The sequence below is a fragment of the Meriones unguiculatus genome, chromosome 3, assembly GCF_030254825.1.
Source record: "Meriones unguiculatus strain TT.TT164.6M chromosome 3, Bangor_MerUng_6.1, whole genome shotgun sequence".
NCBI classification, from domain to species: Eukaryota; Metazoa; Chordata; class Mammalia; order Rodentia; family Muridae; genus Meriones; species Meriones unguiculatus.
The window spans coordinates 188,841,942-188,868,027 of NC_083351.1; the positions used below are offsets into that span (position 1 = coordinate 188,841,942).

Consider the following 26,086-nt stretch of genomic DNA (forward strand, 5'->3'; position numbering starts at 1 on the left):
GCACTCTGCCCAACAGCTGGCTATAAGTCTCATCATCTGCTTTGATAGTCTGCAGGGCAGAGCCTTTCAGAGGCCCTCTGTGGCAGGTTCCTAACTTATTTCCTGTTTTCTTCTTCTTCTGGTGTCCATCCTCTTTGCCTTTTGAGAAGGGGATTGAGCATTTTAGTCAGAGTCCTCCCTCTTGATTAGTTTCTTTAGATGTACAGATTTTAGTAGGCTTATCCTATATTATATGTCTATATGAGTGAGTATATACCATGTGTGTCTTCCTGAACTCATTGGTACAGGAGACAATTACCTGAACAAAACACCAACAGCACAGGCTCTAAGAGCAATAATCAATAAATGGGACCTCATGAAACTGAAAAGCTTCTGTAAAGCAAAGGACACCGTCATCAAAACGAAACGACTGACTACAAATTGGGAAAGAATCTTCACCAACCCTTTATCTAACAGAGGGCTAATATCCAGTATATACAAAGAACTAAAGAAAAAGGGGAACCCTCCTCCATTGCTGGTGGGAATGTAAACTGGTACAACCACTTTGGAAGTCAATCTGGCGCTTTCTCAGACAATTAGGAATAGCGCTTCCTCAAGACCCAGCTATACCACTGCTAGGCATATACCCAAAATTTGCTCAAGTACACAATAAGGACATTTGCTCAACCATGTTTGTAGCAGCTTTATTTGTAATAGCCAGAACCTGGAAACAACCCAGATGTCCATCAGCGGAGGAATGGATACAGAAACTGTGGTATTTTTACACAATGGAATACTACTCAGCAATCAAAAAGGAGGAAATCATGAAATTTGCAGGCAAATGGTGGGATCTAGAAAAGATCATTCTGAGTGAAGTATCCCAGAAGGAGAAAGACAAACATGGAATATACTCGCTTATATAGACCTAAAAGATAGGATAAACATAATGAAATCTATATACCTAAAGAAGATAATCAAGAAAGCAGACACGGGGTATGATGATCTATCCTCATTTAGAAAGACAAATGGGATATGCATTGAACGTATGACAGGAGTCTACCACAGAAAGCATCTGAAAGACTCTACCTAGCAGTGCTCCAAAATAGATACTAAGACTCACAACCAAACCTTCAGCAGAGTGCAGGGAATCATATGAAAGAAGGGGAGTTTGATGTGGAAAGGATAGGAGCTCCACAAGGACCAAACTATCTGGGCACAGGGTCTTTTCTGAGATGGACACTCAACCAAAGCCCATGAGAGGATAAAACCTAGAACCTCTGCTCAGATGTTACCTGTGATAGCTCAGTAATCAATTGGTTTCCCATAGTAAGGGGAACAAGGACTATTACTAACAGGAACTCAATGACTGGCTCTTTGACCTCCCCACCTCCCAAGGGAGGAGCAGTACTGTTAGGCCACAGAGGAGGACTTTGCAGCCAGTCTTGAAAATACCTGACAAAAGGGATTCATATGAAAGGGGAGGAGGTCCTCCCCTACTAGTGGACTTGGAAAGGGGCAGGGAGGAGATGAGGGAGGGAGGGTGGGATTGGGGAGGGAATGAGGGATACAGCTGGGATACAGAATTACAAAATGTAACTAATGAGAAAAATAAAATTATGGAAAAGAAAAAAAAAGAAAGGAAAAAAAAGAACTAAAGAAGATGAAAAGCAGCAAACCAAGTAATCCAATTAAAAAATGGGGAACAGAGCTAAACAGAGAATTCTCTGTAGAGGAATTCAAATCAAAACGACCCTGAGATTTCATCTTATACCCATCAGAATGGCCAAGATGAAAAACTCAAGTGACAACACATGCTGGAGAGGTTGTGGAGAAAGGGGAACCCTCCCTCTTCCACTGCTGATGGGAATGTAAACTTGTATAACCACTCTGGAAATCAATCTGGCGCTTTCTCAGACAACTAGGAATAGCACTTGCTCAAGACCCAGCCATACCACTCCTAGGCATATATCCAAAAGAGGCTCAAGTACACAATAAGGACATCTGCTCAACCATGTTTGTATCAGCCTTATTTGTAATAGCCAGAAGCTGGAAACAGCCCAGATGCCCCTCAACTGAAGAATGGATGCAGAAATTGTGGTACATCTACACAATGGATTATTACTCAGCAACGAAAAATAAGGAAATCATGAAATTTGTAGGTAAATGGTGGGACCTGGAAAGGATCATCCTGAGTGAGCTGTATTCTGCTTTTTAAAGTCCATTGCTCACTCCTGCTATGCTGCTGGGTTGTGAAATTCAGAGACATGTATTTGGTATCTGTATATTTAGTCACTTGGTTGCTCTTCAGTTGACTTAACCAGACCCTTATTCTAATTTCTATGCAGTGGAAGAATAGTTGACCTTTCTGTTTCTCTCGATTCTCTAATGTTTTAAGGTAACTGAGCATGTTATTTTTATAATGGTTTCAAAACAATTCAATTAAATAACTTTAAAAACATAAAAAAATATGTTCAGAATTTAGTTCAATTACAAATCACTTGTCTCAGAAGCAAGTGTGAAACATTGGGTTCAAGCCCTGATATCACAACCAGCCAATCAATAATAAACAGAAAATGGGGAGGGGCGGGGGATGACAAGCAGTGGTGGGTCCTAGCACCAGCAATTTTCTCTTCTGTTAGTATGGCTTACACCAGAGTCATATGCCAAAAAAAACCCCTCAGTGTTCTGCATGGTAGTCAAAGTCTACTTTAAAATGCTCTAATGTCATCAGAGTTCAAAGGTTAAAGGTATCAAGAATATTTTTATGTCATCAATATATAATTCACCTGAGAAAAGATTTATGTAATAGACAAAAAGGAACAAAATGTTCTAAGCTACCAACAATAAAAAGAATGAATTTAAGTTAGTGCTCAGTTTCAGAGTTTAAGTGGGATTATCTGGTGCTTGTCAATTTGTTTTGAAATGACACTTTTCCTTAGTGACTCTTTTAAGAACTAGCTAAGCAACTAGCAACCAGGAAATATATGTGGGTATGCAAATTAATACTGCTCTGTGGACTGATGGTATACACCAGCCATGTGTATACCTGGAACACAAAACCAAAGTGGTATTCATGTCGATGGTGGTATTTAAATAAACTCAAGAAGCAAAGGCCAACAATGACTAGAAAATGCTCTTTGTCAGTAAGAGGTTAAACCACGCTCATAAGTAACTGAAGCTCAGAGTTGCTAAGTGACAAGCCTGTCATCATACTGCCCATAATTAAATCTGAAATTCAAGTGATTTCCCAGCCTGTGTTCTTCCCTGGCACAGCACCACTTGCCCTCACCAGTGAAGACTCTAATTAACACCAATAAACTGGCAAGAATGAAAACTACAAGACTAAATTTGACTGGGAAGCTAGAGATAGGCGTCGGTTAGGGGATTGTTAAACACAGTTTTTGTTCATGGTTACCGAGTGGTGGAAGTTCTGCAGGATTATTGAATGATGATGGGAAAGCTTCCTTAAAAATCCAAATGCACACATTTGACTCATTTCATAAAAACATGTTCCATGTTAAATTTTCCTTAAATGGCACTTTGAAAAACTTCCCTAAAGGGCTCTTTACTTTTCCTGAATGATGCCCAAGCGGCAAATATTTGGCCCAATTACACATGGCCAGAAACTAAAGGCCAAATATAAAATTAGGCAAATTATTCTTGCTCACTCTAAAAGGATCCAAACTCCCTGGACCAGTTTTAGCTATGTGGCTTGGGAGATGTTACCTTGAAAGGCTGAATAAAGAGATGCTGAAACATATATGTGACTCAACAATTACTTCAAAATGAAAATTAAAAAGTCTGAGTACACCTACACCATGCTGCCACGGCAAGAATGTTAAGAAAAGGGTTACAGAACAAGAAATATACAATGGCCCAGTATACATCTTTAGTCCCAGATACTCAAGCAGTCAAGGCAGGAAGATCACATGAGCCTACGCGTTTGGGACCAGCCTAGGTGTCTTGGTTAGATGAAGATAGCCGCCATAGGCTCACAGGGAGTGGTATTAGATGAAAGAATTAGGACACAGGGCCTTGTTGGATTAGGTGTGGCCTCCTTAGAAAAAATATCACTGGGGGGTGGCCTTTGAGGCTTCAAATGCTCAAACCAAGCCAAGTGGCTCACTCTCTCTGCCTGCTGCCTTACAATCTAGATGTGAAATTCTCAGCTACCTCTCCAGTACCATGTCTGCCTGTGTTCCGCCATGCTTCCCAACATGATGATAATGGAATAATAAACTTCTGAACCTATAAGCTAGTACCAATTAAATGTTTTCTTGTATAAGGGTTACCATGGTCATGGTGTCTCTCCACAGCAATGGTAATCCTAAAACACTAGGTAACACACAGGAACCCCAATTTAAAAATTAAAAAAAAAAAAAAAAACACAACAGAGAAAGAGAGGCTAGCAAGGCAGTTCAGTCAGTTCAGTCCTCTGCAGGCAAGAGGACTAGCATTCAATCCCCAGAACCCACATAAAAGCCAGATGCAGGTGTGCATGTCTGTAAGACCAGCCCTAGGAAGGTAGAGACAGAAGGATACCTGGGATTTGCTGGCCAATCAGTCTGGCCAAATTCATGCTCTCCAAGTTCAACAAGAGAATATGCTTCAAAAGATAAGATGGAGAAAGATGGAGGATGTTGACCTCTGGCCTCCATCTGTAACTTTTAGCATGTATGAGTGTGTGTGAAAGGATCAACAGTGAACATACGTAGAGGTGAGTTTGCTGGTAATTTTTATTATCTTCTTTCTACTACTTTAAGTATATAAGTTATTTTAAATTTTTACTTCAATAAGTGTTTTTACTTTTATACCTGGAGAATACCACTTCTAATACAGAAATAACTTTAAATGGGCATGAGGAGTAACAGCTAGCCTACACTGTAACCTGCACAGTCACATCTGTGATCTGAAGTTGAGTCTGTAAGTCTGTACTTTAGCAACCACTCCAAGAATTTAAATATCATCTGCTGCTGCTTTATTGTCAAGTTTGATGTCAGGGAACCCTGTGACCTTTGTCTTTTGTTCTTTTTATTTGTAATTATGTACATGTGTATATGTCTGGAAGAGGGTCACATGGGTGAAATTGTCCACACAGGCCAGAAGAGTGTCAAATCCACTGGAACTAGAGTTACAGGTAGTTTTAAGCTGTCCTACCTGGGTGCTGAGAATCAAACTCATGTCCTCTGAAAGAGCTGCAAGTATTCTTAACCACTGAGCCATCCCTTCAGCTCCCACTGGCTTTTAAACTCAGATTGCAATGAGTTCAAATCACACCACAGCCCAACAGGTCCTTTTACATGAAGAAAGTACACTTAAAAGACTGTACAACAATGAAACAACATACATTTAAAAAAACGCACTGATATAAATATACAGCATATACTCACTCAACATGAAATCAGAACAGCACAGAGGACAGGCTTTGGATACAGACTGGCACTCTAATCCTGCCACCACAAACTCTCAAAAGGTCAAAAGCATACCTCCTCTTTGGGTGAAGCATCACAAGAGGTTGTGAGACCAGCCAACCTGACATGAACCCAGAGAGTGTCAGCAATGTCTGCTCTCTGTGAGATGCAGACAAGGACCTAGCCCATGCTGCTATTGTCAGACTTCACTCTGCATGTGTTACATTTTGATCAGGATCAAGGATTATTAAATTACTAAATGCATGTCATATGTCTGAGTAACAGTCAAGTTTACAAGGCTGCTTTCTTTCCTTCAAACCTCAAGATAACAAGGAAAATTAAAATATACAAAGACTTATAAGGATGCCTGGACTCTGGTTATCAACTGCCAGCATTTCTTTTCTTAAGCAATGGAAAATATTGATGGTTTTCCAAAGAATTTGGCCTTTAAAGCTTGTTATTTTCTAAGCAAGGGGGAAATGGTGTAAAATGTAAACTCAGCTCCATCTATTGTCAAAACAGTAGAAGAAGCAAGCCTGTGATCCCAAAAGCAGAGGTCTGTCCACACAGTTAGCGTCCCATGATTTAAACCAAATTACTGCAATTACTCTTGTTGTGAGCCAAAGCCCTGCAACAGATAAGGCAGGAGGTATGAATCTTGAATGTCACATAGCCTTAAATCAGACTGAATTCTGATTCTACTGAATTCTGAATTCTACTTCACCAGCAGGAGCACCCTGGTACAAGAGTGAGAAGAGTGAGAGCTTCAGCAAGCATGGACATGACCTGGTGATACAATTTCACTGACTCACACCAGTAATAGATTTTCATAAATTGTATAGGTAGACTAGAAACATGGCAAGAAAATGCTAAAATAATTAAAAGCATAAAACTAAAATATAAAAAAGAGAGGGACTGTTATAAGGATGGGTGGGAGGCATCCTTGAAAAACAACACGGTGGGCACAAAAGAGATCAAAGGCATTAAAGCCTGGACCACAAATTCATAAAGCAGAAAGGAGGAGCAGAGAACTCCAGGTTGTGGCGTGCCAGGGACCCTGAGGTCAAATCCTGGCCCTGTTACTCACCAATGTGGTGACCCTAAGCAGATCACATTTCTCACCCTGGAGTTCCTCGGCAATCAAACAAGGATATGAACAGTATCTACTTCAAATGCTACATAAAGGGCATAATCTATGGGGAATATGTAGCAGAACTGGGTATAAAGTAAGTATTCAACAAATACCTGCTGAATTTATATATATAACAAATAACTGCTGAATTTAAATGCTGACTCTACCACCGGCTAGCTGTGAGAGTGAGTAAGCTGCACACCCTCGAAGAGCCTTAAAAGAACTCACAAATACAAGAGTATGATGATTATTTTCCTCAAGAACTGTGAAAGTTAAATAAGATATTTTACATGTTGGCTAAAAGCTAACTCAGCACTCCCAACTACTAGAGTAGCCACCACCAGCACCACCACCACCACCACCACCACCACCATCATCATCATCACATTAAGAGGCCAAAGAAGCTCCCAAAACTGATGAAGGACCTCCCTTTAATTAGATTCAACAAATTCTATCACTAAAGACCACCCATGGTTCCCCTTATTAAAATCTCCCAGGTTTCCTTCAGCTGCAAAGTACAGGCCTCTCCTGGAATGAAGACTCTAGAGAGCCACTGACACTAATGAAAACTCTTACCTGGGTTTTTGAGGGAATCTCTCTGGTGTTGGTGAAGACAGCAGTGAGCTCTTTGATTTCAGAGTTAAGTTCTTCAACCTGGGAAAAAAAACAAACAGCAGCCATGAACATAGCTGGGCTGTCCTTCCAGTACAACCTCCATACATTCCCCTGACCTGTAGTATTTTATGCAGACAAGCTCTTAGTGGTATTTCTGGTTTTGCCATTTGGTAACTGGGTAGCTTGCCCTCTCTGAGACTCAATCCCCTCATCCATGGCCATGGTCCACATAAAGTCAGAGTATGCCCCCATGTATCAGAAGCCTGGTCCTCTGTGTGTCAATGTTAGGAAATGGGCCTTCAAGAACTATATCTGAGTGAGAGATCCTGGGGTTAGCCTGGACCTTGCTCTTGGAAGGTTCTAGAGGAACTCAATCTCTCAGGCTTCAACATGATCTGGCTCTCTTGTCTGCATTCCTGTTATCAGCCATTAAACCCCCCTCAGAGGCTGAACACATCAAAGAGTTTGATCTATGAACTTGCAGCATCAGAAAAAAATGAGTTAAAACTCTTTATGAAGTTATCCTGCCTCTGATATTTCATTATAGTAATACATGATACATTAAACATAATACTAATAATACATTAAACTAATACATGATGAATACCACTCATCCAACTATGATGTTGTTAGTGCCAAATGAGGCAATGTACCCCAGTGCTAAAATAACAAGCATTACTACTATTATTATTGTCCATTCATATGACTTCACCAATAACTTTGTGTGGCCTCTCCCAAAAATGCTCCTCTTCTATACCTCAGGATCTACTATGGACTCTCACCTTTATACCGTGGAAATGTTCTACTAATGTACTTCCCCCATTTCAAACACCCATCACTCCAATTTGCCCATCCTATAGGAGTAGAGCTGGGTCTCTTTGGTGAGTGAGGGCCTTAGTTAATCACTGAGATACAATAGGATTCAGTACCAACAAGTAATAAGAGCCATCAGCCACCACACTGGATGCCAAAGGCAACAAACCAGGGTGGATTCTTGCTTCCCAGCTACAACATTGCCTCCCAAATTCCTTTACCTCAAATTTCAGTTGTCCTTCAAAAGAATCAGTCTGCACTGTCCTTTAGGGCAGTCACTAGCAACATGCCTGGGTAAATGTCAACTGAGATGCTGAAAGTACAGATGAACTTTAAATCCTTGGTACTGAGGGACGACATGAAATAGCTCACCATTGCTTGTTTCACTGCCTATGTGTTAATTATGTTCATATATTATTTAAATTGACTTATATCTTTGTATCTCAATGTGCCTTACTAGAAACTTGGTATTCATATTTAGTTACTGACAACACTGGTTTACCCACAATTAGAGGACCCACTTTCTATACTATCTTAGCACTTAGAAACTTTCTGTCTAAAGCTAAAACTTCAGGGTAGGACAGGCAAGCTACAGAAACTAATAAAGAAAAATCCCACTTCGTTCCTCAGACATACCTCTTTTTCCTTTGATTTTAATGCCATGGTTAGGCCCTGGATGGCTTTATCCCTCTTTAAGCTATTTTTCTTCTCGGTAGCAATTTCTCTTTCCTTCTCTCTCAGGTCCTCCTGAAGTGCCTAAATTAGATTAGAAAAAGATTCACGAAGTTGATGTGTTCCAACCAAAATGCACTGTAAATATATCTTTAAGAGCACACTCAAATGCAGTTATTCTATCTTATTCCTGTCAACCTATGATTAATGTTTCCTAGCTGAGCTGAGCACTGTGGCATCAGCTCCCAGTTACTGTGTTCCTGCTCATGGCAACAGGGTCGGGTGAAGGGAAGGGGATCAGATCGCTTGAGCAGTTGACAGCTATTCCTATGGGAAGGACTCCACTGCCTTCTAAAATCTGAATACAGTCACATCAGAGTCTTAGAAACTGCACCAGGTTTTTTGGGGGGAAATAACAGATCATTAATTTCATTCCTTAATGCTACAAAAGCTAGCAGAGAGTTTGGTTTGATGGAGACTGAGCCGTACATTTATAGTCTGAGTTCACGTCTTAAGATAATCACTGCTGCCTCCCTCCTGGGCTCTTGTGAGGATCAGAAGAGATAATGGATGTGAAAGTGCTTTTTAAACTGGCAGGCACTGTACAAATTCCAGCTGTTGTGACTAAAGGCCCTAGGAGCCTGGGTTTTGGTAACAAAGAGGCAGATTCCTCCCTCCCAGCTGTATGATCATGGACAAGTGACTTCCCTCTGAGTCTCAGGTACCACATCTACAAAATGGGAATGTTCACATCACAGAGTTAATGCAAGGACTAAGGAACTCGCTCCACTGTACTTGACGCATGACTGACACTCAGCAGCATCTGGTAAACTGTCACAAAGAATTACCTGTTGCTGAATAAAATGAATAAAATGAAAGGCAAGAAGAGAATGAGTCTTCAGTACAGCCTTAAAACGGACCAATATACCTGGATCCTCTCTTCAAAGTGATTTCTCTCCTTCTGCAGTTCCCTATGTGCAGCCTAGAAAAAGGCATTCATGAGTAAGCAGAAAGAGAACCATCAGGCTTCCCCAGAGGCATTAGAATAAGCACCTCATTACTCACTCCCCTCCATTGCAACAGACCTCATTAACATAAGCATTTCCTTTTTCTGGGCCCCACCTATAGCCTGACTTGGTTTGACTGCAGAAAAGTGTGAAGATAGCTGCCCAGTTTGACCACCAGGCACAGGGGTGATTCAGAAGAAAAAGGAAAGGGCCCACCAAATGACCAGTTCTGGGGATTCATAACAGGAGGAGGAGCAACGGCAACCACATTCCAAATGAATGCTAACCAATGAGGCTAAAGAATCTGCTACTGTGACAAGGACAAGGACCCTGCTCCAGAAAGAAATCAAGACCTTTCTTGAGCTTCCAAAACATACTTTGATGTGAATAGACCATGTAGTAGCCATCCTTTACCCAAGGAGAATGGAAGGTCAAAATAGCTTGCCCTGGAGGCTACAAAAGTGAAGACAGCATCAAGGAGATTTGGGCCCAACCTACTTCTTGGCACCTACAGAAATATGACTACTCTGAGGCTGGTCCTAAACTCAGCCAGGGGATCACAATCTCAACTTGGCCAAGAGGGCAGGAGTCCTGCATAGCATAGTATGCCGAGCATCTCACATGCTGTTAGTCCCAGAACCAGTTAGTTCCCTTCTCCCACAACCTCTGATGCTTCACAACAAATAAGGCCTCAGGCCTGCCTCTAACCACAAAGGAAAAATGCACATGAACTTTACAATAAAAAAGCCCTAAGGGTGAAAAAGAAGCCAGGAGGCGACAGCAAACTAACACAGGGTAAAATACAGATGCATAGGTATGGGGCATATGAACAAAAAGAGGCTCTAACAAAGGCAGTCCCTGCTGATTCTTTAGCTGACAGAGAACTGGTATGCAGAAGTTACTGTGCAAACCAAGCAGACTGAAGAGTGTCCCACTTCCCATGGAACAGTCTGATGTACTCCCCCTCCCGCTGTGCCCCGTCGCCTTACCTCACCATCTCTCTCCTTTTCTTCCCTCAGAGTGGCAGAAAGTCCTCGGAGTTCTCCAGATGACACGTTTGCGTCAGGAGATGCCATCTGAGATTTCTCCTCTTTAAGGCACTGAATTAAAGCTTCTTTGCTCTTCAAAGACAGCTTCAACTCCTCAATCAGTCTGAAAGGGAACAAAATTTAAATATTAATTCTGAGCTGTTCTCTTAGCTCAGTAGAGCAGGAGGAGGTAGGAAGTGGGGCCAGGCATCTTCAAAGTAGATGTATCCAATGAATACACATAAACAGAATCAAATTCTGCAGGTCAGAGAGCAAGGACTAGAATTTATGTGACATTAATGAGTCCTTTTGTCTCTAGCCTGCCCCAGGGATTTAGCTCTGAACTGCACCTTGTCTGCTTAAGCCATGTACCTGCTCCAATACTTTCAGCGGACCACCAGCAGCAGCAGGTTGCTAAGTTATGAGTAGGAAATCACCTCTCCAAAAGAAATCTGTCCCTGAAGCCTAATCGCACAACCAAGTAAGAGCTGGTTTTGGTGGGTGTGAATTTAAAGAGCATATCTCTCCATAGCTTGCATACAATCCTTAAAAACACACCACATCTCAGGCTAAAGGCCACACTTTGGGATAAGGCATCCAGGCACCCAGCTCTTAAGTCCTAACAGCCACAGTATCATCCTGATGCCAATGAGCCCACAACAGCTCACACAGAGCTAGCTCCAAAGCTATTCTATGCCCCTCCACACTTTTGCATATGCTATCAAAACCTTCCGCCCAAACCCCTTCCTGTCCTCCCTGATAAAACAGCAGAGTTCTTTAAACTGCATCTTTCATCTTAGTCTGAGAGAAGCTTTGCGACCTACAACCATAATGCCTCCAGAAGACATGAACATTTTCCTTTTTGAAACTAAACCCAATGTCCTTCGATCAACTGCTCTGTAACCAAGCTAAGTCATTCTATCTCTCTGGGCCTGTGTTTGGGAAACTTAAAACACAACTGCACTTCTGACATACAGCTGAACTCACCAAATGACAGCTGTAATGCCAATTATATGTCTGCGTGTGCATGTTTTGTATGCAGGTGCTTATCTATACAGGTGTATGTAGAGATCAGAGCTCAGTGTCCTAATGTTTTCCTCATGTTATTTTGGCTTTTCTGGGCTGGCTGGCTCCTTAGCAAGCCCCAAGAATCCTCTTGTCTCTCTACCTTGAAATGCAAGGATACATATTATCATATGTATCTAGCTTTTACAGGAATGCTGGAAATCAGAACCAAGGTCCTCATGCTCACATGGCAAGCATTTCATTCATTAAGTCATCTCCCCAAACCAGCCCTATATACTACCTCTTAAACATTCAACAATTAACATTTTGTCAGAGGACTCTCCAAAGAGCCCTTCTACGGCTAAGCCTAGAAAGCAACCCAATTTTGTAGAAATAGAGGCCTGGAAGTCTGGCAGAGCTGCTTTCATGAAGCACCTGGCTTCCCTGTCAAAGGCCAGGAGGGAGACACAGGCAGCATAAACATCTAGCCTGCACTGGCATCAGAGTGCCAGTGGGATCTGCATGATGGACAAACCTGGAGGGAGGTGCAATACTGCCCTCTAGGGGTTCAGTTCTGATATAACCAATAAGCAAATGAAGAGCTAAAAGTCACCAAATGTAGATTTAAAATGGAAAGTGAAGCCAGAACCAGGACAATTAAAGACCCAGCCCATTATAGGGAGCAGCAGTCCTGAACCAGTAAGAAGCTCCCCCATCCCCTCAGGCTGCCTCCATCTTTGGGCTTTCAAGAAATGTGAGAGCTCATTCTTCTGAAAATTCGATGTTTTAAATAGTATCAACTAATTCAAACTTTTAAAAATTTTATTTAGCTTGAAGAAAATATATCTATTGGTTATAGCCTGCCTGTAGGTCTCACAAACATGATCTACTTCAGATCCAAAATAGTTCAAAAGCCAGGCTGAAGAAACTAGAGAAAATATGCCTGTTTGAAAACGGAAGTGGGAGCCCAGTAAGACAAGTGGAGGCAGATCAGATTCAATAGCCTGTCATGCACAACAAGCAGGTTACTCTGTATGGCTGATCCAGATCTATGTCACCTGGATATAAAACAACTACCCCTGCTGCCCTTGCTAGGCTAGATTTCTGACTTTAACTTAAATATGGACTATGGGAACTCAGTGAGAAGATTTACCAAATAGTCATTGTCTGAGGGAAAATGAAGGAGGCTGCTGGTTGCTGGTCTCTGGAAGTCTAACATCTTTATCTCTGAGACTGACAGATTTGTAGACCTGATAAGCCAAGTTTCTATACCTGTCTAGCCAGGGATATGTAAATGTCAGGAAGATGCAGCCTTCAGTAGAACGCCAACTTGGCCATCCAAATCCATGGGGATGCTACCACCTGGACCAGCCCACACACCCTCCCAAATGCCCAAACAAATAACAATCCAAGCTTAAGCAACATACCCTGATAATCTACTTGTGCAGGCTTTGTACACAAAGTATGCAGGCTCCATTCCTTTATACATGCCAACTCTCTGCATTGGCCAACTTCTAGAACTCTCCCTAGAAGAATCCCAGAGCTCAAAATTCACCTCTACCATTTATTTGGACCTACCTGTCCACTCTCCATAAGCAGAACTACTGTTGTCTCTGTAGTTCCAAATGCATGTCCAAGCCATGTTCAGCACTGCTTATTATAGGAATCTTCATTTCCTCCTATTCTAGCCTGAATCTACAAACCCAAACCTCCCCTCACACATACCTCCTCTCATACACACCTTTACTCACAGATGCTCATAGATCCCACAACTCCTATCCTAACTGAAAATGTCATCTTCCCACTCCCACCTAAAAGCACCTCCTCGTCGCTCATCTCCAAAATACTTAAACTGCACCACCTCCCCTCAGACACTCATTCTCAAGGCTGAAAGAGAGGTATCAGTATGTGTTTTTGGTATGTGTCTACCAAAGCCCTTCTAAGCTTACTGTGTCCACTTCGCCTTCTATCACCTCCTGTTTGCCTCCATTTCTACTCCAGGCTTTCAGACTTGTTTGCCATTGCTTATCTAGATGTCTGTATCAGCATGAGAGCACAGTGGCAATCCATCCCAAAGGCAAGCAAGGAATTGTGGTAAATTTAAATTGAATCATGTTGTTTCCCCAATCTCCCTACTAACTTTTCAATGGATTATCCCATGATTTCAGATAAAGTACAGATTATTCCACAAGGCAATGACCCATCCAGCATACTTGCATAGTATATGCCACCTTCTTGATACTCAACGCATTTTCATGCCCTGACTGTCAGAACTGCTTCATGATGTTTACAATCAAGTAACACACGGTTGCCTAATAGTATATCATGACTGTGTCATTCCCCTCACTTCATATCATCTTACATCATCACAAGAAGGGTGAGCCCAGTACACTATTTTATAAAAGAGATTACATTCACCTACTTTCACAACAGACTTGCCACAACTGTCCACTTTTTAATAATTTTCATTGTTAATTTCTTACTGTCAATTCAATTTTAACACAGATATTTATTATGAGGAGTGGGGTGAAGGTGCAAAGCAAGTGAAAGGCTGCATACTGTCAGGTTTCAGGCATCCTTGAGAGTCTCAGGTAAGGGGATACCTACTTCCTTGAGAAAGCTTCTCCTGGCCCCTTTACGTTGAATTATGAAAAACCAGTATTTGTCCCATCTAGTCCATGTCCTTCTGTTCCTGCCATCCACTCTTCCACCTAGTCAGCTTGATAAGCTTAGAAGTAGACAATGAAAGTCTCCCTAACTCGCTCCTTTAATCACTGCTGAGTGGAACAGAAGATACACGTGAATAAAGAGCATAATCATCCAATAGAGATAGTTAAATAACTGCTAAATATGTCAGGACCCTCACAAGACTCTACCCCAGGACTTCTTGGAAACCCTTTTTGAATTCTTCCCTTCCTTCCCCCTCACAGGTACCAGTAGTTCTCCTGTTTACTTAAGGCCACTGTGGGGGTTTGAATAGAAATGGTCCCCAGACTCACAAACACAGATGTGTTTAAACGCTTGGCCAATAGGGAGTGGAACTGTTAGGAGATGTGGCCTTGTTGGAGGCACTGTGGAAGTGGGCTTTGATGTCTTATGTGCTCAAGTTACACCCGCTGTGGCACAGTCTTCTGCTGCCTAGGAATCTAGATGTAGAACTCTCAGCTCCTTCTCCACATGTCTGCCTGCATGTTGCCATGACAATAATGGACTAACCCTCTGAAATTGTAAACCAGCCCCAATTAAATGTTTTCCTTTGTAAGAGTTGCTGTGATCATGTTGTCTCTTTACAGCAACAGAAACCCTAAGAAAACCACTCAGACATTCTACTCTAGTCTAACCCATTCCTTGGGCTCCCTACCCCTAATTTAGTTTCCAGAATATATAGTTTTCCAAGAAAAACAAGTCTATATGTGTTCTAAGGACTTCACTCTCAATCAAACAGGAGAGAGATCATGGAAAACAACAATCATATATGTAGAATTTCTCACAGTGGCAGCTTAGACTGTTCATGAATGGCATGGGGGTTGGGAGGGCAGGGAGAAGCCAGCAAAGGCAATCCCTCCTCTTTCTGGCAACATGGTCAAGAAAAAAACCCTGAATCACAAAGAGTTAGATAGAGGTGATAACTCATTCCCTCCACCAATATCTATAGAACTCACTTTCCACACACAATACTTCCATTTCACAGAACAAAACAAAGGGAACAGCCTCTGACCTCCATGCATATACATACACACATACACATTCACACACACCAAAATTAAAATTAAAAAAAAAAAACTATAAAACACTGAGTCAAAAGAAAATTAAGACAGAAAAAAGGAGGGGAACCTAAAAAAGGTTGCAGGTTGCAGTACACACAATAAATGCTGGTACTCTGAGTACGTAAAGTAAGGGTACTGAAATGGGGAGACCACAACCACAGGCTTCCTCAACATTGATTTGGTCCTCTCTCATAGAGAATCCTAGAAGGTTTGCTTAGTTCATTTGCCAATCCATAACTGAAAACAAAGTGGCAAACCTAAATATCAAAAAGTGGCGCTGAGTCAGAAGTAAAGGCAAATAACACTGGCCACAAGAACCTAAACAGCTGGGCAGGGTGATGTGCTCCTGTAAACTCTGCACTTGGGGAGGCAGCAGAAGCACATGGAGTGCAAGGCCAACCTCTGCCACATAGTGAATCTATGCCAGCCTGGGCTACTAACTAAACAATGTGGTGATGCACACCACTTCACAGGGCACCGAATGGATGAGAAAAGAAACCACAGGCAGAAGATTCTGGAGGACAGCATTCACTCTGGAACCATCTCATCCAAGTCCAAATAGGTGTGGCTCTTCAACCAGCTTTGTTGATCTCCACCTTCCATTTAGAGACTAAGAGGCAGGATAAGAGAGCCAAAACGTCAGAAGAAAATGTCAGCTGCTTAACAAGTTTTTGTCAAAAGTTTGGCTGCAAGGCACAGTGGCCATTAAAGGTGGCCTAACAGTCTACTGCCCATCCATTTCTCTGAATCAACAGTGTACGTTTTATTCATTATGCACTGAAGAACTCTGTGTTTGGTCTACAGTGATCTCTTGGCCTATTAAACTGCTTAATTTGGGCCCCCAGCCAGCACTAAACAACATGATAAAAAATGGGTCACAAAAAATTCACTAGTAGTTATTGTGGGGACAAACCACTTACTTTTCCCAGTGGAAAGAATCACAAGAGAAATTCCCCTGATAGTGCTAAGCAAAACTGATCTTCTCCTGAATCCATGACTTGTTTACCTCAGAATCTCAGGTCCACAGAATTGGTTTTTTCCCTTTGGCTACCAGGAAGCTACAGCCAAAACTAAACAATAGAATTAGGATCTAAGTATCCTTTTACAACATGACTTGTCTACTGACTGTCTCTCACCCACGATTATCTTGTTCCCATTCTTTCTGCCCCACTCTGATCCCTCAGTTTTCTATATTGATGTGCTGGATACATTCCTGTAAGTTATTCTAATCTTGTGAAGAACAATGACAGAATGACAGAAGAGAAGGAGAGGGGAAGGAGGGGGAAAGGAGAGGGGCAGATCCTCTCCCATGACAGATACTGAGATGTTAGAGTTTCGTGAGGATCACAGCCAGACCTGTCCTTCTCTTCCAGAGCCAGGGTCATCTCCAGGTCCCCCTTCTGCATCTTCTTCATTGCTGACAGCTTGTTTTCTAAGCTGAGCCGAAGAGCTTTCTCTGTTTCTGTTCCCGCAAAGGCCTTCTCCAGTTCTGCTTGGGCAGCTTTCACATCCTACAGTTAAATTAAATGCATTTGATGCAATTTTTCAATACAATTGGGAACATTTTGAAAGAAAATTGGATTAAAATATAAATATTTATGACTTTTTCTCCGGCACATTTCCTCTCCCTGGATATACTATACATGGAAAGAATCAGTAATAAATACATTTGCCAGCCATTTTTCCCTCTTGTATTAGAAGAGTAATGGACACTTCCAATGGAAAAGACTCAACTCTACAAGAACAGTACTTTTGGTTTTGAAAAATCAGATCAATATTTACAGCTTCAATGAGAACAAGGAGAAATGTGGTTCTCAATACTAAACATGCATAAATTCCAGAGTCACCCTAATCTCCATGCAAATTCATCCCACAGCCCACCGCCCCTCACTGTTTCTTTTTAAGATAATGACTACACAATTCTAAAATGCATTTCTGCATCTCCAAGGTGATTTCGGTGGTGAAAAACTATGCTCTTTCTGAGTGCTTGGAGAAGCCACCAAGGATATTATCTTCTAAATCATGAAGGCCATGTCTCTGTTAGGGGGAAAGGGCTTGGGCTCACAAAACACAGACCACTGCCCCAGATTACAACGGAAACAAAAAGTCAAATAGACCCAGGTTCAAAATTCAGCTCTCCTACTTTCTGTGTGTCTTTGGATAGTCATTTAATCTCTGAGCCCCAGGTTTTTATTCTAGAAAACAGGATACTCACCATTCCATCAAAGAGCTGCTGTGAGACTGCCAAGGCCTGTTATCCCAGAAACTAAAAACTGCTGGTTTCTCTTTCCCCGCCCTTTCCCCTCTTAGTACTTCCACTAATACTGTCTGCCTTAAGAGTTCTGCCTGTTACTCCACATTTCTTAGACAGTTATTTGCTGAGTGCCTACTAAATGCCAGGCTCTGAGTAAACAGTCATAAAATATATTTGATCTCAACCTAACCCTAAAGTGTTGTGGAGTGAAACAGCAGAATGCTGCAGCCTAAAATGCAGCCAGATCATCTGATATATATCACCAGAGTCACCTTGAGCAAATGACCTGGCTACTTTGTGCCTTCTGTTTCAGTATATTTAAAGAGAGAAAGAAAAAGAAAATGGGGAAATGCAAGTGGTTAACTCACTGGTTTCTTGGAAGGATAGCTAAGTATACATATGAAGCTCAGCAGGGGACCTCCCCCTGTGGGGAGCTCATTTGACTTAGTGTTCTTTACTGCAGCCAGTGCTGCAAGCTCCTGCTGCTGTAATCAATTCACAAAGGCAATGCTCTACCCAATGGGATAAATGCAACAAACAACAGAGGAGAAGCACTGGGAAGTACTCATGAGACAAACAAGAAGTCTGGATAAAAAGATGACAACTTTCACAAGTGTCTTATTAAGGGTGTGGTGCTAATGTGCAGATTAGCAGGTATGGCTTTGTTAAGAGTTAGGTATGAACTTGTTGGAGAAAGTTGTCACTGGGGGTGGGCTTTGGGATTTCAAATGCTTAAAACTCAAGCCAAGCCCAGAGTTTTGCTCATCCAGCAGCCTGCTGACCCAGATGTAGAACTCTCAGCTACCTCTCCAGCACCGTGTCTGCCTGCATGCTGCCATGCTTCCTGCCATGATGATAATGGATTAAACCTCTGAACTGTAAACTAGCCCCAATTAAATGTTTTTCTTTGTAAGTGTTGCTGTGGTCAGGAGGGATGGGGGTGCTGGCACCCACCTTTCATACCACCATTTATGAGGCAGAGGCAGGTAGATCTCTGAATTTGAGGCCAGCCTGGTATACAGAACAAGTTTAAGGACAGCCAGGGCTACACAGAAATCCTATTTCAAAAACAAACACCAACAAACAAACAAAAAAAAGAGTTGCTATGGTCATGGCATCTCTTCACAGCAACAGAAATTGAAAGATAGTGGTGTATGCTTGAAATTATAGTGTTTGGGAAGCTGAAGCAAGAGGATTGCCAAGTTTGAAGCCAGGCAGCCTTACTACCTAGCAGATCCTGTCACAAAATAATAATAACAACTTATTAATATATATTGATCATCCCAACCCAAATTCTGAAAGGCTCAAAATATGAAATTTTCTGCTCATCAACATGAAAAATTCACACCTGACCTCATGTGGTGAGTTGTAGTCAAAACACAGGCATGTTAAAATATTGCATAAAATTCCTTTCTGACTACATATATAATGCATATGTAAAATGTAAGTGATTTTTTATCTAGCCTTGGATCCCATCCCAAGGATAGCACATCAGTTATGTACAAATGTTCAAAATAATAAGCTGAAATCTAAAACTTTTCTCATCCTAAGCATTCCAGAAAAGGGCTACTCAAACAGTGGTACTTAATCTTAGCTTAAAATAGAGGACAACTTTCTACTGTCCTATCCAGATGCAGCTGTTCAGCCAGGAAGCATCTGACTCCCAACTATGGTTACAGTAACTGCCTGATGGAATGAACAGCACATTAGACCTATGAGAGACGTGATATCAGGTGAGTTCTGGCAAGACAGTGGACAGAGGCTAGAGATAGGACAAGAGCCAGGTGGACAGGCAACAGCCAAGCATCAGGCAATCTGAGTCCAAGCATGCTTATCTCTAAATGGTCATTTCTTCAGTGGGTCTCAGTGACCTAACTACCTATGCTAGTCAGTACTTCTTTCGTTGCCTCAATGTCCTCACGGGAGGAAGACAACAGTGTAAGGGTTTTAAGTTGCATGTGTAAAGTGCCTACACTGAGGCTAGAATTCAGTAATGACGAGGGTGGCCACGTTTCTACTGAAATGTGGCATTAAAGAAGAGGAATGCCACCACACCTTTCCCAAGACTAACCTCATATAAGCAGAGGACCCTTAGCATCTCCAGACTTACTTCTTCTAGAAGGTGTATCCTTTTAGTTAGGAGATCTTCCACCTGTTGCACCTTCTTCCGAGCATCTTCCTCCACCCGCTGGACTTCGGAACCACCCCCTCCTGCTAGGCTCTCCACTGCTTTGCTGCAGAGAGACAAAGGGCATGCCACAGTCAGGCGCCTGTCTGATGGCAACTTCACTAGCCCAAAAAGACATGGGGTATTTACCAGTCATTTCTCCCATTTCCTGAACAGAATGTATTAAAAAAAAAAAAAAAGACTTAATATTTATAAGTAGGAAGCATGTGGTAGGAGTCATCCATACTCTTATCCCACAGGATACTTACTAATCAGCATTCTAACACACAGCCTTTCGGGAACTGTCCACCCAAACAGAACCAATTGTGTATATTAGTGAACTAAACTGACCACTTATTACACTGAGAACACCTGTTAGAGTCAGTAAAAATACATATCATCTTAAAGCCTACATATTAATTCATTGTATGGCATAATGATCTAAATTTTTTCTGATGTAACACATTTGGTTGATAACACCAACAAAGATCTGAAAAGAGGTGCCTTGTACAAAGCAACCACTCACTAAATGTCATTACTGTGGTTTAGTGGTTCCTGAAGACAAACTCTTAGAAAGGGAATAACTGAGTCCGAGGGTAGGCATTCTTGATAGCAATTGCCATGTTCCCACCAATACTCTCCCACCAGTGGTACAGGAAAGGTGGCTTGGGAACCAACAGGCAAAGGATCAGTGTGCAACAAACAGATCTGTGAGGACAGGGCTTGTATGCTTCACCTTACACCAGCCTGAGGGCAAGCATTTTAACTACAGATGGATCTAATGCAGGCTACTATTTTAGGTATTAAGAGGGAATGGGTGCAAGACACCTGGACCTGGTTGGTGTTTCTGTAATGTTAATCACCCACGACACTCTGCTGTGGCACCTTAGGAGGCTCTCTCTCCGTAGGATAATCAGGGGCGGGCATGACACTAATAATCAGGGACGGGCATGACACGGGCCATGAGCAGCAATGCAGAAAGAAAAGCAGTGGTGTGGCCATGAGACTTCAACTCAAGCAGTCCTTGCTGCACTGTAAATGACTGCAGTCTCCAGAAGGAAAACTGAAGAAATGGCTCCATCTAAAGCTGGCTTCTCAGAAAAACGCCAAAAAAAAAAGAAAAAAGAAAAAGAAAAACCACCCTCTCTACCACTTGCCTCCCTAACCTGACTTAAGCAGTCTATAAAATTCCCTAACCCAAGGCCCTGTAAGTAGATGCTCACACACTGGGTCACATGGACACATAAACCATTCATCTAGAACAGTTCCACCCAGGGCTGTGCTGGTTATCCAAGTCTCCCACAGAAATCACTTGCAAATAAAGGCCTTACTTATACCTAGTTTTTCTTTCAGCACGGCTTCAGAAGGTCATCATAATATCACATTAATGGAATTCAGTGTGAATAACTGAAACGGAGAACACCATCTCAGGCCAGACAGATCTGCTTCTAAATTCTCACTCTATTCCATCCCCAGTGTTGCTCTGGGTAAATTACCTAGCCCCAGTAAATTAGTTGTTACACCTTGGTCTCCTCATGTGAAAAATGAGATGATTACCTCTTGGAACTAATGGGCTACCACACAGGGTCCTCTGTAGCCTGCCTCAGCACTCTGCATGAGTGCTCCCCACATCCTGCTGTGAGGCCTCCCCTTTGAAGCCAAGGCAGCACAGGCCCTGCTGTGCTGCTGAGAGGCCTCCTGCTACCCCTCTGCTGGATTCTGAGCTTAGAATAGATCATCCCCTGGCCATAACTGAGGCCAACATGCTCACTTCCTGATCACTGCCCTGAGTGTCCTCAGCCCCCTCACCCCCCCCCCACACACACACACTCAGCTCATTTCTGGAATCAGTGCTGTCTCTAATTCACAGTGACTCACAGTCATTTCTATCATTCCTCAAGGGGCATTACAGATGGTGAAAAGAATTCCAAACTGACCTCCTCTCTTTCCCAAGCTATAGATAGAGATTTTTCTCTTTCTGTCTGTGAATATGTGGTATATGCACACATGAGTGGGTGCTCACCCATACATGTGTTTGGAGGACAAAGGGTGACACTGCTTTCTATTGTTCTCCATCTTAATTATTTTTTAATTTATCTATTTATTCATTCATTCATTTTTGATGCAGGGTTTCTCACTAAACCTATAACTCCTTAAACAGTAAGCCCCATCTCCCGTGACACCCACCACCATCATTAGGGTTGCAAACACTTTACCTAGATTTGATACCAGACTCAGGTCCCTGTGCTTGCACAACAAACACTCAGCTCACTGCATATCAATCCAGCCCCCATACGGATGCTTCTGCTCCTGTGTTCACAGATGTTTTAGCCCTGGAGTTTTACAGCGCCCCCTGTATGGCCCTGCACTCTGCTGCACTCTGTTCTCCCTCACATCAGCCCAGATCTAATCTCATTTCATAGCCTGAATCGCACATGCTGTCAAAGGCTGTACAATTTTTAACAACTACTAGCATTATTCAGTTTGTTTGTGTTTTAGTTATACCAATAAAATATATTCACAATAATAAATGCTCCAACTTTTCATTTATCATCTTTGTATTTTACAGTTACTGTAGCAATAAAATTTATATTCAGCAGTATGGTGCAATTTTCCTCTGCTAATGGAATTATTATTTTTTGTTTGTTTTAAAGCTACAGAAATAAAATTTACTCCCAACAGTATGACTACTTTTGTTTTTAATGTCCCCTTATTGTAACTGATAAACAGAACAATGGCAAACTAGCACAGAGATATGTTTACTTCACAGAAAGGCAGGGAGGGCTCAGGAGCTGCACTAGAACCAACCTGTTACCATTCTCTGGGTCTCAGCTTTCTCTTTACTCAAATGGGGAACACTGGAGGCTTAATACAATTGCCTAGTACTGTGCATACAGGTTTGTGACAAAGTAGGAGCTGGACCAATGTTAGTTTTCTTTCTCTACCCTTTTGTTTTTCTTTTGTTGAGCCTGGCAGGCAGACTATCAGACTCCAGAGGTCTATACCAGCTTTCCATGCAATGCTAGAGAACCTTCCATAAATACTCCCTTCATTACCATTTTCTTTTTTAAAGATTTATTTATTTATTCTGTCTGCATGTATACCTGCATGCCACAAGAGGGCACCAGATCTCATTATAGATGGTTTTAAGTCACCATGTGGTTGCTGGGACTTGAACTCAAGACCTCTGGAAGAGCAGACAGTGCCCTTAAACTCTGAGCCATCTCTCCAGCCCCCTTGTCAGCTTTCAACATTTCTTCTGGATTCCTTCTATTCAAGCTAGAGTTGCTCTTTTTCTATGTCGGAGCCCATGTTTTACCCTTTCCTGAACCAAAACCCAACTCCACAAAAAGAGGACTGACAGCATTTACATTAACAATAAGACTCCATTAACATCTACCACAGACACACTGATGGGTTCTAGGTAGTATGGAAAAAGAGAAAGAAAGACCCATCAGCAGATATGAGGTAGACACTGAAAGGCCACTTAAGAGATACTGTGCACTCTGTATGTCAACACAGAAACATGAAAGAAAAAAAGGAAAAAAAAAAAAAAAACCTGTAAAGCCTAGTGCTGAAAGGCATATTTGAAACTTAATCTCTAAGTCAAATTTTGACTTTTCTAAAACCTCAGCCTTATTGGAAAGATGGCTCAGAGGTTAGGAGCACTGCTTATTCTTCCAGAGGTCCTGAGTTCAATTCCCAGCAACCTCATCAGGACTCACAATCATTTATAATGAGATCTGGTGCCCTCTTCTGGCGCTCAGGTGTACATGCAGGCAGAACATTGTATATGTAATAAAATAAATAAATCTTAAAAAAAAGGAAAGAAAAGAAAATCACACTTAAATTAAATAAATAAAAACCACAGCCCTTCTTTTCAACGGCTCTCCTTTATAAAAGGGAGGCACTCCTTGAGATTTTGGCTGAATAATTGTGGGGTTGAGGTACCATGGAAACAGGGGTGGGGGGAGGCACAGCTGGTGTGGAGCAGGAGTGGGGTCCAGTGTGCCCAAGCCTGAAAATCTTGTCTCCAGAGGTAGGAGTGGGAACTTATCCCTCCCCTGTCCCTGGCCAGAATGTCCACGTGCACAACAGTCCAGTACCCCTCACTTTTGCCCACACCAGAGTAAGTCACATAGTCACAGCCAGGTTAAACTTCCCCTCTTCTTAAGGTCATGTAAAGCAAACACTTGGAATTCCTCTTCATGCAAATAAGGCATTCCCAGCACCTTAGCCCCAGACAAATAATGTACACTAATCCTAAAAGCCTCTACCCATGCCCCAAAGGCTCAAATAGGCTTTGTCCCCTGCCAATTACATAAGCTGCTCATTTAAACCAGTTCCACCTAGGTCTCCAACACTCCCAAGCCATTCCACCCCTGATTTCCCTCTCAAGCAAAGACATTTACTGACAGGATCCAGATGTGATATGTGCTGTAAGAACCCTTGTCTGTACCTTTTAGAACAAGGAGAAGATGGGAAGGCACTGGGCTGGGAAAGCTAAGAAGGGAAGACATCTGTTTACAAGAAGCTAGAGAAGCAAGAAGAACAGCCGTGGACCCTCTGGGATGTGTTGGGGACAGAGGTGGTAGTGAGGAAGTTAAAATGGGTAAGCCAATCAATGTGAACGTCCATCAACAGGGCTCAAGACTTTAACTCTAGAGAGCATTTCCTTGTATGGTGGTTTGAGTAAGAAACCCATAGGTTCGTGCATTGGTCCCCTGGTAGCACAGTGCTGGTAGCACTGTTTGGGAAAGTAATAGAACCATGCTGGAGAAAGGCCTTGAGGTTTTGCAGACTGGACCTACATCTTGTTTCTTCTTTCTGCTCCGGTAAAAATGTGATCAGCCAGCTTCCTGCTCCTACCATACCTTCCCTGACATGATGGATTTGATCCCTCTGTAAACATAAGCTAAAATTAACCCTTTCTGTCCCCACATCACTTTGGCAAGGTATTTTATCACAGCAACAGAACAGTGACTAATACCCTGACATCATCCCATCATCAAGGCCTGTGAATATACTTCCTAGGAGTCTTTCCCTTTAGCCTACTATCCATGCCAGCATCCAGCTCTCACCTCACCTGGTCTCCCTGCAACCTCACAATCCCTCTTCCACCCAACAACCAGAGTGGCCTTACCAAAAAATCAAACTCCATACTATGCCTCCTAACTTATCTGACCTTAGAACAAAGACCAGAATCTCTAGTGTGCTACTATCCTGCTTCCTCAGATTTACCACACCCTCTTCTTTGATACATCTCCATCCACTCACCTGCCTAATTCTAATGGCATCTTGGACTTCACATCAAATGCCAACCTTCACAGGCATACCTTCCCTCCAGTGTTATACACATACACACAAACACACACATACACATACTGCCACAACTATAAGCTCTCATAGTTCCCTTTTTCTCTTTCCAGATCTTCTCTCAATCTGTGGTCATTCATTTGCCAATGTAAATATCACATCGTCATCATTCTCAGAAGAATGCAAGGCTTGAGTATCTGCATCACCACTGATCACCAGGAGCTTTGTACAATACAACACACAAGTTAACAAAACTGGCCAGATCACAAAAGGCTTTGAATATAAAGCATGGCAGTTAGGAAAACACACAAACATGAATGCAAGTACCCAAAACACACCATCCTGAGTGATATTGCTGAGAAATGCACACAAGCTCTCTTATGAGGTAGGATTCCCATGTATACGAACTTTGCCTAAAACAAGTGCTACCCAAGGTTTACAGCACTGAGGCAATGAGTATGAAGATGACCAAATTTAGGTATTGATCTCAGGCCTGGTACTTCTGAACCCAAATAATGAGCCATTTCCAAAAGAAAAAAAGTGATGACAACAAAGATTATGTTAGCCTGGGTAAGTTTATTCATTTATCACTGATTCAGCGACACTTTAGAGGAGAAGCCCAGGCCTGGGAGTCCCTGGTCTGACCCCAAGCCACAATAGCCAACTTCTAGCCACTAGATCCTATGGTAACCCAGCCCAGAGTGGTGCGAGCATGTTCTTGGCCCTCCACACCAGAAGTTTCATTGCCATGACAGGGGAAACACTTCTATACAGACTTCCAAGCAGACTTTGAGGACCACCTGGGGCAAAACTGAGCATACTTTGGTATCCCTACATGTCACATTCCATTGCTACACCTCCAAAACACTTCACTTGCTCACAATGCACCTTGAAGTAGTCTAAGCTACGGGAGGTTGGGG

At 42.3% G+C, this 26,086-nt stretch overlaps 1 protein-coding gene across 12 annotated transcripts in view; it reads right to left on the minus strand.

Annotated features, from left to right (window-relative positions):
- The window catches only part of Cdk5rap2 (CDK5 regulatory subunit associated protein 2), a 190,066-nt gene that overhangs the window by 129,154 nt on the left and 34,826 nt on the right, over nucleotides 1–26,086 (minus strand). For all 12 annotated transcript variants that reach the window (XM_060381226.1, XM_060381219.1, XM_060381224.1 and 9 more), the window contains 6 exons: nucleotides 19,794–19,917; nucleotides 16,786–16,940; nucleotides 10,619–10,781; nucleotides 9,551–9,604; nucleotides 8,587–8,706; nucleotides 7,099–7,176 (listed from right to left, as the gene is read on the minus strand). In XM_060381226.1, coding sequence (XP_060237209.1) covers nucleotides 7,099–7,176; nucleotides 8,587–8,706; nucleotides 9,551–9,604; nucleotides 10,619–10,781; nucleotides 16,786–16,940; nucleotides 19,794–19,917 — 694 coding nt within the window. The remainder of the gene's footprint in view (nucleotides 1–7,098; nucleotides 7,177–8,586; nucleotides 8,707–9,550; nucleotides 9,605–10,618; nucleotides 10,782–16,785; nucleotides 16,941–19,793; nucleotides 19,918–26,086) is intronic.